Source organism: Pseudonaja textilis, chromosome 3, assembly GCF_049901715.1.
Source record: "Pseudonaja textilis isolate UNSWEBS1 chromosome 3, rPseTex1.2, whole genome shotgun sequence".
Lineage (NCBI taxonomy): Eukaryota > Metazoa > Chordata > Lepidosauria > Squamata > Elapidae > Pseudonaja > Pseudonaja textilis.
Genome location: NC_141992.1, coordinates 56875678 through 56888547, shown reverse-complemented (window position 1 = coordinate 56888547; position 12870 = coordinate 56875678). Strand labels below are relative to the sequence as shown.

Here is a 12870-nt window from a genome sequence, read left to right as displayed (position 1 = left end):
ATAAAAAAGACTCTTAATTTCTTGGAAAAGAGAATAGGATAGAATGAGGATAGAAATCAAATTTGGAAAATTTGAAAATAGATCCTTTCAAAATTCCAATGAAAACCTGTGATCAAAGTAGACTGTCAAAAAAAATTAATTGTCCATGTTATTCACAACTTCCATTGACAGTATAATTGATGGCAATGCTAGATAGTGCAATTAAATTGTAGCTGCTAATGAATATCCACTCCCACATCCTACTAGGTATATGATAAAGAACTTGTTCTTATAAAACTCACTTTTTCTTTCCTTCTTTCTCCCAACTCCCATCTCTTGTTGGTTCCAGGTTGGTTAATCAGTGGGTTTACTTTCACAATTAGAGTAGGAGGTATATTTATACATAGGAAGGAAATTTCTCATTGATTACATCAATTGCTCTCATTCTGAGGTTTTACTTTTCTTTCTAGTACTGTACTTACAATGGTTTGCTTATTTAAGTCAAAGTAAAAAGATTTGAGATTGTGGTATACACATTTTTTTCTATTAAAGGTGTGAGGTAACCTGCATCAGAACTTTCCAAGAACAAGAGAATTTATGGCTTATGTGTATGGCTATCTTTTTGAAAAACTGACATACTAGAAAATTGCAAGCATTCTGTATATAATGTGTGTGATCCACAATATTATTACATCTAAATATAAAGTCTTAGCAAAGGTTATATATGCTTTAGTTAACACTAATTAACCCAAAAGAAATTTAAATTAATTTTCCTTTCCAGTTTTAACTCTTTTAAAGGACAATTACATCTTTTTACACATGGGAAATTTCATTCTTTGGACAAACAAGGGTACCAAACAAAGAATAGCATTTAAAGTGCTTTATTCGGTTTTCCATTCTGGTGTTTGGTGATCGGCCTACTAACATGACTAATTATAAGCCATCAAGTCAGTGTTAATCTTAATAACCACATAGATTTTCTCCATAACAATATGTCTCCAACCAGGTCTTTCAGCAGTACACCCATCACTTCTATAACCGAATCCATCTATAGTATGTTGCTGCTAGTTATCCTCTTTTTGTCCCTTCCATTTTCCCAGTATCAGAACTTTCTCTATGGATCTGGGTCTTCCAATCATGTGCCCCACTGACATTAACTGTTGTCTCTCTGATATTTCTCAGATTCTAAATGCGACCCACCTAGCTGTAATTTTAATAGATAGCATCTCGCTATATGTACAAATGCCATTATATTTTGGGCTTTATCAATTCCTTACTGCTTTACCAGTTTGCAAGTTCTAGGTTTCCTTAAGAAGTTAGTGTGAAAATCAGAGGGCTTGGAGACTTATGAATCTAAGCCCAAGGCATGCAAAGCATGATTTATGACTTAAGTTATTAAAAACCTAATTGTAGTGATTTACTTAACAAGCTTTGATTAAAATTAACTTCTGTTTAACATAGTATGCAAATGTTGGCTTACTTCCCTATGTTTTCTTCTTGTTTTCTTCTATTAAACTTAGGCTCTATGAACTTGCTAGTGTTGAAATGGGTTACTGCTTATCATATTTTTGTAGTACTATCCAAAAGGAATCCAGAATGTGTTCTGCATATCCTGTTAAAAATTCTTCTGGCTTTTTCTAAATTACATGAAAATGCTCAAACCTTTAAAATTTAATGTCACCTCAAAGTAGAAATTGTTAGATGCAAGGAAATGAAAAAGAATTTGAGCTCTTTGTTGTTGCATCAGAGAGCAGGCAGATTGTTGATGTTATTCATTTTATATCTTTTAAGATCATCAGCATATTATTATTATTATAGAAATCCAAAGGTCATGGACTTCTGCAGTAACAGAGCATTCCCCAGTACAGTAGAGGAAATCTGGCAAATTTGGGCTACATAAAATAGAAGAAATTCTCTATTAACAAGATATTTGAGTATTATTCAAAGTTTATTTGCATGCATTTATACTGAAAAGAATTTAATTTATATATTCCTAAATGTTACTGGTATTGGAATTATAGTATCACAGTAAAGTATAGTAAAATATACTGTAAGGTTTGACCAGAACTGGAAATATTCAGGATCAAATCTACTATAGCCATGGAGGCTCACTTGTCTTTAAGCCAACTAGTATGCACCGAAGATAAATACCTTGTGTGTCCAAGCACACTTGGCCAATAAAAATTATATTCTATTATATCTGTGCAATCTTTTTCATGGAGCATATAAACATTCTATTATCTTTTCAGACATATAAATCCTGTGGCTGTTGCCATGAAGTAAAGTTCTCTTGAACTTTGTGTATTTATGTTTGATCAGACATTTATAGGAGTCTAATATCCATTGTATATAAGGGATGAAAAACGGTAGCTATTGCTAAAAATACAAGTGATAGGAAATTAACTACAGTGAAAATGATCTGACCTAAATTCAGTGAACATTTCTACGGCTAGCAGAGGGCATTTGATAAGAGAAGGTCAACAACGATTCAATGCAAATTATGTCAGTTTTCCTATTATTTATTATATTTTAGTGAAAAGGACATGTTACTACCAGATAAGCAATAAATACATGCTATCTGAAAATAACAACAAATTGTAATAAAAAAAAATCAGCAGAAAGGCTGATTTTGCATGGATTAATCTTGATCTTGCATGGATGAATTGTATATGGAATTCAAATGTAGGCACTGAAGTTTATTTTTATTTTTAAAATATATGTCATCCTGCTCTTTCAGAAAAATAGCTTTTATTATAGTTATGCAAATAATTGATTCAGTAATCAGTTAGAAGTAGATGCAAAAAGTTAAATTGGATAAAAGATTGGGTAAATTTAAAGATAAAATAATCTTAATGTTAGAAGGTCATAACCTCCAGATAGGCTGGCATGCATTTTTATGGGGAAAAAAGGAGCAAGGTACATTCTTACTTCTATAGACATCAAAATAAGAGATTCACTTATTCACTTATTCAATATTATGCAATATGGGATAAATGGTATGAGCGGCTAAAAAACAGATATAAAGATTAGGAAGAAAGATTATGGTAAATAAAGCAAGAGATGTTAAAAGATTATCAATGTAGATATGTATATAATAATGTATATAAGATATATGTATTTGTCGAAGCCAAAAATGTTGTCACAAATATAAGTGAGATTTGTATTTTTATTTTTTTTGTAAATTTTATTTGAGTTTTCACAAAGAGAAAAAAAATACAAATAAAACATCATTTTTGAAAGTAGCCTAATCCCGGGTTACATTTCTTCGTACAGACACAAATTCAGGTTCATGCTCATTTTTATATTCTATTCCATATCTTATTACTATTTTACATTTTCTGCATAGCTCCTCCCCTCTTTTAATTTTCTCAATTTTATTTTAATTATCTCATCTCAATTCAAATCATTGTATTTATACTTTTTGTCTGTCCTGTTTCAATTACCTATTATCTTTTCTCATTAAACAAAATTTCTCCTGTAGTTACTGATTGGAGTATGACGCCTTTATATCTTTTCCCTAAAGTTGTAACATTCAATATAATACATAACTTCCATTCGGATTCTGTTTGGTACATTCTTAAAATACACATTGTATTCTTTAAAAAAAATTATAAATGTATATAATTAAAACAACATTTCATTCCAGTTCAATTCTATCATTAATATTAATATTCATTAAATTCTTAACATCTTTAACATTACTTTTCAATTAAATATCATACTTCTATGGGAACAATTATAAGCTTTCCATAGTTAATTCCGCCCCTTCACTTATATTTTATAAAACATTAATTAAAATGTTCCCGTTCCTTCCTAATTCAATTTTCTCATTTATTTTATTTCACTTATTTTATTCACAAACATTTCACTAAGTTACACTATTTTATCCCTCATTTTAATCATACATTGTTTCCAATTTTCTAAAGTTATTTCTATTACTGATATAACAATACAATCTTATGTACCTTTACAGAATCCCTTTTTCAGTTAGATTTTCACCCATTATCTCTAAATAGGTCCTGTTTCTCTATATCTTGCTCCGGTCCTTTGTAACTTCTTTTCCTTTCCTTCTTCCCTCTCTTCTTCTCTCTCCCCTTTTTACCCCCTTGTCTCTCTACCCCTATTTCTCTCCTCTGTATTCCCCTTTTCTGTTGCTTTCCAGTATACTTATTTTTCAAATTATTTTTCTTTTCTTTGGTTGTTTTTTTAAGTCTTAAATTCTCCATTCTCTTTCCCCCCCTTTCCTTTTTCTTCCCCACATAAAATTACTTGTTCATTAAAGATGGCTTCTTCTTTGTCCCTGTCTTCTTGTTGTTTCTTGTTGTTTCTCATAGTTCCAAATCTCCATTTCTAAGAATTGAAAAATGAAGCCAAAAGAACCCTTCCCTTCTTGTGCATCTTCTTTGTACTTTTTAAGTTCCATTTTCAATTCATCCAGAAGTGGTGCCATTGTACAAATTTTTAAACAACCACCCAATTGATTTTAGTCATTCAAATATAATAACCAAGAGTCCAAAGTTCACCAAATAATCCAAATACATGAAAGCTGTTTCTTTTTTGCTCTTTTTTTCACTTTCTCTTCCTGGGGTTACTATTTAGTCACAAAGTTTCAGTTAAAATGTATCTTTTTAGAAGTCTTGTTGAAGTTTTACTGTAGATTCTTTTTAATTCCAGGCAGTCTCCTCCCTCTTCCAGATCCTGCCCTTATTCTTTTTCTCTCCCTTCCTGCTTATGAAAAAGAAAAATTTTAATGTCCAGAAATCTTTATTATCCCTTTGGCATTTTGTTTTATTGTCAGCTTAATTGCCTATTGATGTCAAAGCGGATTTTTCCAATTTCTTATTTAACTCTCTTAATTGTCAGTATAGGGAAGGAGAGAGAAGAAAAAACAAAGCCAAACCTTTCCTTTTCACTTTCCTTCGCTGCTTCCGACTCTTCTTTGGGAGCGATGTTATTTTTTGTAAGTTTAAATTCCAGGGTACCTTGGTTGTTGCTTTTACAATTTAACCCGGTCAGCCAAAACTTTCACTTCTTATCTTCCTCCTGCACATTCTTTTCCGGTCGAGTTCTTTGTGGTGGCCATTTCTGACCACCGCTGCAACCGCCTTCGGGAAAGGGAGTAATGGCCAGCTGAGGAGGAGAGATGCGGCTCTCCTCAACCCTGCTGGCGGTCTCCCCCCTCTTCACCACCTCTACGGGGTGGCTTAGCCCCGAAACCAGCCAGCTTGAGGCATTCCAGCGGCGAGTCCAGACAGAAACCGTGCACGATCTCAGATTTCTGTCTGTCACCGAAGCCCTTCAAACTGGAAGTCAGTGAGATTTGTATTTTTGAAAACTGTAATAAAAACAAATTTTAAAAAGAGAAGTAGATGCAAAAAGTAATATAAGTTGAATCCTTCTTCTGTGGAAAAATGAGGCCAGACATTGAGTGGTAAGGAAGTGATGCCTCTGCTTTACTTTCATCTCATATGAAGTAATCTCCACCTTGCAAACACATTTTCTGCCTAGTAACTAGTATCCAAATTAGTGTAAAGCAAAATATATTCAACTAATGATTAGCAAGATAGATTGTTCTTTCTATCTAGGATGCATAGTCTACAGGAGCTGTGGGAGTTATAAAAACAGTCTTACAAAGATACCAAACTTCCTTAAGAATTTTATATGACTTCGTTGTACAAATGCTGTATATACTCACATCCATCTATTAGAAAGAGTATCTCATTAAGGTTATACAATCTCAGAAATATCTTTGCATTAATTGGCATCTTTTTATTAATTGTAGTTTGCATTAAAGAATGACAAGTAGAAAAACACTGAAATAATTTCTGAAGAATGTACAAAAAAGAAGGCTCAGTTGCCAATCACAGATTCACTAAACAGTAAATAATGATACATAATTTATTTAGTGGAATTATTTTGAAGCGAACTCTGAACTTTTAAGCAATTCTCCTGTAAAGAGTCAGTTTAGTATAGCAACATAGTTCTTTTAATAACTTTCTAAGTGAATTATTTAAGCAGTAGTTTTAAACTTCAATTTCTCTATGCCATGATTCTGTGGCATGATTTTGAAAAGTGAATGTAGGCTTCTAAATGTTCAGCAGAATATTAGCTCACTTTAATCATACATCAAAACTTCAGCTTTGGATTAGCAAGAGGCTTATTCACTCACTATATCTTGCTGCTTTATATTTCCAGAAAAAATATGATTAGAAAAAGTATGGGTTTCTTAATTTTCACAGCAATAAACTACAGTGTATAAAGAAGCAACACATTTCATGTTTCAATAAACATGTTAATTAAGCTTTATGTCTTTAGATGTGGACATTTCTTTGCAGGTAAGATGAACAGATATGTACAGTGATACATTCGGTGAATTTTGCACGTATTTTAGTCAGGCATTTTCAGACAACTGTAAAATTATAAGCTGCGCCCAACCTTATTCAACACCATTTTGATTCTACCTCATGCTAGATGCATTCAATCGGGCTCCTGAGGCTCCATTGTTAGTCAGAAATGTCCAAGATTCCTGATTTTTTCCTCTGAGTTAATTTATTTAGACCCACCTATACTGTGGTCACATAAACATTCTAATATTAAATTGAGGTTGATTAGATGTTCAGCTTGCACCTTTACTTTTGGATTAGCTGCAACAAGATAGCAAAGTTTATAAATGCTGCATAAAGTTGCAATGTATTACAAATATACTTTCTTACACTAACTATTGAATTCAGTGAAATTTACTTTGAAATAAATATACTTAGTGCCCTAGATTTGGGATACTAACAACAAAAAGTAAATATGTATACAAAGGAGGCTGCAGTTCTGCATTTAGAAGTATGTCTCTGTGAATTAAGATGACATTTACTTCTGAGGAAACCTGGCCAGGATTATCTTAGTTGTTTCCTAACTACCAATCTGTTTCAGATCTGTGGAGGCAAATGCAGAATTCCTTCTTTCCTCTCTTTAGTTATTTTAATTGAGGATATTGTTCCCTCCAATAACAGCCTATTTAAGACCCAATCATCTATGATTAATCTCTCTATTTTTGAAATCTCAAAATACATTAAATTCTTTCAGACCCAGGACCTAAGTTCATTTGAAACCGTAGTGGGATTTAATATTATTCCGCTAGAACGGAACTTGTCACTTTCTGTAAAGCCCTATACTTTTATCACCATCATCATCATCTCTGTTGTCAAGGGCACCGGGGCTACTAGGATGACTGTCAAACGGTGGAAAGCGAGGCTATCGTGTAGACGGAGCCATCTGACGTGAGCTTGAAACGGTGGTCCCCGTCCTACACTGCCCGCCACTCACCATTCAGGTACTTTCGTGTCTCTTATATGGGACGGTCCGATCGGGAAGGCTACAACTCTCCAGAGGAGTATTCAAATTTCATGGCTGCCATTCGACACGCATCACTTGGTCTATTTGTTCGTGTTGCTGCTGAAACACCTTTGAGTAAAACGGGGCAGAAAAGAACTGATTGAGGACAAGGGGAGATGGGCTCCGTAAGCATTTTCCTTCCTACTTCTACGCAACCCTCCCTCCACATCCTCCTTTTCGGTCCCGCTTAGTAACTGAGCCTGCCAACCAATCCTCAAACTGTCAGCCGGCTTCGCGACCTTGCCATTGGCTGCTTCTGTTGGAGACCTTTTAGCGAATCCCCGAGCTCGTTGCTTCTTCCCAGACAAAAGACAAGCAAGGGGGCTCTGGCAAACGGGGCTAACTAATACGCGCTTTCTCCCTCCCCCTTCCGACGTTCACTTTCCACCGCCGCCACCCCGCCGACCTGGCGTCCATCCTGGAAGCGAGCCAGGAACGGAATATGCAACTTTGCTTTTTCTTGAAATAAGGAGAGCAGAGAGGAAAAGTGAAAATGCACACATATATTCAACCCCCCCCCCCAAAAAAACACACCTCTTTCCTACCCTTCCCTACCAAATAATGCTGTTGCTCCATCCACTCCATACAAAATAGATCAAGCCAGCCCTCTTCTGTCACAAAGAACTTGAAAGTTTTAACAATGTATCTAAAGCTATTCGAATATCTGCTTAAATAACTAATCTCCACCTGGAGCATAATAAGACATATGGACTTTAAAATACCTAAACTCTTTGCTTACTAATCCTACACTCCTAAATCTTCAAGGATAGCAACAAGCTGGTCCTGGAATTGAATTTTCTGACAACTTTGTAATTATTAAACTAAAGCGGGTTCTCATTAAGAGACTGGCATAACCTTAGTGAAGTGAGGATATTAGCTAGATGATATGTTAAATCTCAATTACTAATTAGAAATCTAATTAGAATGACTGCAGGTGTCATTGAGTTTATTCCAGTTGTAAATAATGGCATGATGGGCCAACACTTCCATCATATATATTCTGTATGAACATGAAGCAAAATAAATATACATGTACCAGATGTGACTGGGCAGAGAATTCTTCCATATGATAACCTTATTACCACAAATAATCCTGCAAGGCTTGGCTATGGATCACAAATATTACAGTGAATAACCATGTCAATAATTCATAATGTGCTGCAAGAGAATTGTGTTTTTGAGTGATGAGAATATTCTGATTCTACATATGCAGAATACATCACAAACATAGTGGATGAAACCAAGTGTTGTTTGTACACTATTCTTCAGTACTGTATATCCATTCTTCCAAATATTAAAGGTTGGGCAATGTCTTATGATCAAATATGAACATGATTAGATTTTGAATTTTAAGGGACACTGCACTGAAATTTAACAAACCTCACTAATTGAATGAGATGCCAATCCTACATCTTCAGAGTAAGTCAACTGGTGAGAATAAGATTTATTTTAAATAAGAATACCTTTCTCAGCATAGTTCCAAAATTTCTGTAAGTCTGTCAGCTATGCATTAACTTTAATCATAATTCTGAAATACACTGAGATACTGATGGGGGTCCATGTGTTTGTAAGCATGTCTTAGAAAAGTATAAAATAATTAAATACTGACAATATTTTCACTTGACCAACACTTGCTGTACACAAGACATACATTTGAACTTGCAGTTTGTTAGAGGTAAAAGAAATGCCTTTTCAACTTCAACCACTACCATCACTGGTCATGAAAACCCAATTTATAGTGTACCCTTTCCTTTGAAAAGCCAGCTTTCCTCTATTTATGCATGGAGGTTTACTGTATACCTGTGTGAATTGTTACACAAGACTAGAATATAATACACACTCCTAGCTTCAGTTTTGATAGTCATTCTTAAACTTAGTACTTAAAAATATTAAAGTGCTTAGTTATTAGCTTGATACCCAGTGGACACTTTTCACATTCTATACCACCATATGTGCATCATTCAAAGTTATTCATAAAGTACACATGTCTAGAGGTTCCATATTTTACATCAGTCATTCAAATGGTGGACTGTTGAGAGTGACCTATCATATAGTATCGATAATATACACATAATTCCATAGTGAAATATTAAACACATTCCAAGTTCTCCCCTGCTCTTTGTGTATATTAAAGAGTTATAGAGTCACTGGTGCAACAGAACATCACCATCTGCAAACAGTCCCAGTAGCAGGCACACATAACCCCACATATTGTCTATATATCAACCCAAAGTGCAGGAAATAGGTGGTGAAAGATAACCTACCATTTACTTTGCTACGCGGTATCAAATCATGACAGGAATCAAGTGGACACTTGGGGGGCGTTGCATCTTTTGTGTGCCGTCTAAGAAAATGGGGGTGAGGAGAGAAGTGGGAAGAAGGGTCTCCTATCTCTGAATATTCTGGCGGCTTTATCGATGAGCGGGGGGAGTATTACATTCACAGGGCGCAGACGGGTGACGGAGGGGCATCTGTCGCCAGCCGCTCCAGCTGGAGGCATCCCTTCCTCGCATCACTGCCACTTGCACTATATACATATAATAATGAAATTAGAGGTAAAACTGGAAGCCGACTGTCCCCGCTTTCCAGCAGCTTTTGTTTCCCTAGCACGGCCAAGGTACTTCGCCAGAAGCACCACACAAAAAGAAAAAAGGTGGGGAGTGGGGAGGAAGCCCTTCGGCTCAATCTCCAGCCCGGGCACGAGTGAGTTAAAACCTAGGGGGGCGTGGCCTCGCTCTCGCTTGGCCCTCTCCTTGTCCCACCTCGGAGGCGGGGCTTATCCCCGGCATAGAGGCGGTTAGCGACGGTTGGGGCCTCGGTGCCTCTTTAAAATGAAACTGGCCGGGGTTGGGACTAGCCGAGCACCAAAGCGCGCGCGGGAGCTGAGGCTGGGCTTGCGTGGAGCAAGGAGGCGGTCGGGAGCCGCTGCTTGCAGCAGTGAGCGCCGCCGAGCGCTGAGGGCTTCGAGGGGGGACGGAAACGTCGCTGAAACGGCGGCGGTGGCGGCGAGCTTTGCCCCTGAAGGGGTAGAGAAGCGAGGCGCGCCTGCCCGTTCGTGGCTTTAGGGAGCCTCGGGAGGGTTTTGTCACTAAATCAGCGTAGACCTGTCTTAAAACTTTGCTTTTTTCCCCCCTTTTTTTTAAGAACAACCCCCCCATCTTCTAACTGCTCCGTTTTCCCGAATTTCGATATCTCCCATCTTAAACCTCTCTCTCTCTCTCTCTCTCTTTTTGCCTGCCCCCCATCTTTTATTTTGGATTTGCGGGGTTGGGGGAAGCTGAAATAAGCGTTCCCTCGCAGCAAAGGGGGAATTGGAAGAGCATTTCTTCTGCTTCCTGAGAGGGGAGTGGTTTTTCCTGAAGGGGAAGCCATCGAGCTATTTCTTAAGAAAGTTTCTCCTCTATCCCCTCCCGGTTTTTCTTTCTTTCTTTTGTTTTTTTTTTTCTCCCTTCGGGAGGCTAGGCTTTTTTTTTAACTTCGTGCTGTGCCAGACTTTTGTGTGTTTAAAAAAAAAAAGAAAGAAAAAAGTAAAAGAGCCCTGGCAAGAGAGCCTCCCGAGCAATCGTCGCCCACCTGCCTGTTTGTCACCATGTACAATACAGTGTGGGATATGGATCGCGACGATACGGACTGGAGGGAGGTGATGATGCCGTATTCCACGGAGCTGATATTTTATATCGAAATGGACCCTCCAGGTAAAGCAGTTTTTTGGTTTGCGTTCAGGTTTATAGAGGAGCCGTGCTTTTTTTTTTTCCCCTTCTTTCCTTTCAGTGTCAGCCATCTGCAGAAGTTCATTGTTCTCTTCCCCCCAATGGTGCAGGCTTTAGCTTTCTTTTCTGAAGAGCGGGGGGGAACCTATGCTTGAATGGAAAGCCTGCAAACTTTTGCTCTTATTCTGTTGTAGTCACCATTTTCAAAGGACTATATTTTGCAAAGATGGAAAACACTCTAAATTCCAAAATGTAGGGCATTTGGTTTTCCTGTCTTTCAAAGTTCTATTTAGTGGATTTATTACCTACATTACATTGTTATCTAACCTGCAACCTTTTATTTTTATTTTTTAAAGGGCTGATGTGCTAGCTCACTAAATATTTAGTTGTAAACATTTAAGATTTAATATTGTTCTTTTCTAACACTTTCTGTTTTTAGTTTTCAATTCTATACGGGATGTTCTAGGCAAAAAAAAAAAATCTGGTATCTAATCTTGTGCTTGTTTATTTGAAAATCTGTCCCACTAAGTTCAGTGGGCTTTTAAGACCAAGTAAGCATGCCTACCATCACAGTGTCAGTATCTTACAATGGTTAAAGGCATTATAACATTTAATGTTGAGTATTTCCATTGTTTGAGAAGTATTATTCTTTGCTCTCACATAGCTCTTCTTTTGTGCCTAGGAAGGAATAATATACAAAAGGAGCCAGAGGTTGGTTGACTCTCTGGTGATGTGTTTAGAATCATGATTGTGAGAGTTTCACAGTTCTTGAAGCTTCTACTTTGATGAAATCCTCAATATGAAAAATGTATCTGTATACATTTTCTTAAATTTCATCATTTTTGTTTAGGAAAATACAATATTGATTTTTTTTTAAATAGAGAAAACATTCTTGCTATTACTTGCTATTGCTTGCCATTACTTGGTATTGCATGGAGGGTGCAGATTGGGGGGTGGTCTTTATATTGTAAAGCAAAAGAAATACCAGAAGCAGATGTAATAGCATTATAGTTTGACTTTAACCATGGTGATGATGCTTGTTTCTCCTTCATTCATTTCTCTGGAGAAAAACATTCAGTGGGTTACCAAAGAAAACTTAATTGGCTGAATGCTTGTTAATAGAATTTTCAGGTATCCAAAGTTTATAAAACTGGTGCTTCTATATTTCACTGAGGTTTAAGCCTCTGATTCTTATAATAAATTTTCTGAGGGGTTTTTCTTTTTTTCAGAATAATCTTCTCGACACTGAAAAACTATCACTGGTTCTTTCATTAATATAGTATTATAGTCTCAGTGTTTGAATTAAGAAGAATTTTCTTAAAAGTCATCATATGTAAGAAGTCTGCTGATCACTAAATCGAACGTGCATAGATTTTCGCTGTTTTTTTTTACATGCCATGAACTTTACAGGCTATTATCTTTGTTTTATTAATATTTGTAATTTGATAGCTGTGGTACAATATAGCAACAAAATTAAGTACTATAGAGGTTTAGGGTGTCAGATTGTCAAAACTCTAAAAAAGTTTATTTTAAAACCTTATTTTTAATATATATTTCCATTTCAGTTAAATCTCACTTTTTAAACAAGAACACATCACAACGCATAACTGATATCTGCAAATGCATCTAAATAATCCAACAAAGCTAAAATTCATTGTAAAGCTAGACTTTATAGTCTTTCTGGGATACAAGCTTTTATAACCTAGAGAGGAAAAAAAGTTGTATTTCTTTTAAATAAAATGCAAATGAATTTCTTTTAAATAAAATGCAAAAGAAGCAAATTCTGCATGGTATA

The 12870-nt window shown here is 36.0% G+C and overlaps 1 protein-coding gene and 1 long non-coding RNA gene across 7 annotated transcripts in view; one reads left to right on the top strand and one right to left on the bottom strand.

The window, feature by feature from the left end:
- LOC113440697 (uncharacterized) overlaps nt 1-9788 on the bottom strand; it is a 49253-nt gene extending 39465 nt beyond the window's left edge. For 5 of the 6 annotated variants that reach the window (XR_015742855.1, XR_015742859.1, XR_015742854.1 and 2 more), the window contains exons 1-2: nt 7297-7521; nt 282-314 (exon numbers count right to left, since the gene is read on the bottom strand). This is a non-coding gene — a long non-coding RNA (uncharacterized LOC113440697). Of the gene's footprint in view, nt 1-281; nt 315-7296; nt 7522-9629 lie in introns of those variants that run through there. The other variant, XR_015742856.1, reaches the window with a different exon arrangement.
- Nucleotides 9789-10125: 337 nt separating this feature from the next.
- PIK3R3 (phosphoinositide-3-kinase regulatory subunit 3) overlaps nt 10126-12870 on the top strand; it is a 37632-nt gene continuing 34887 nt past the window's right edge. The window contains exon 1 of the mRNA XM_026707137.2: nt 10126-11060. Coding sequence (XP_026562922.1) covers nt 10955-11060 — 106 coding nt within the window. The 5' untranslated portion in view covers nt 10126-10954. The remainder of the gene's footprint in view (nt 11061-12870) is intronic.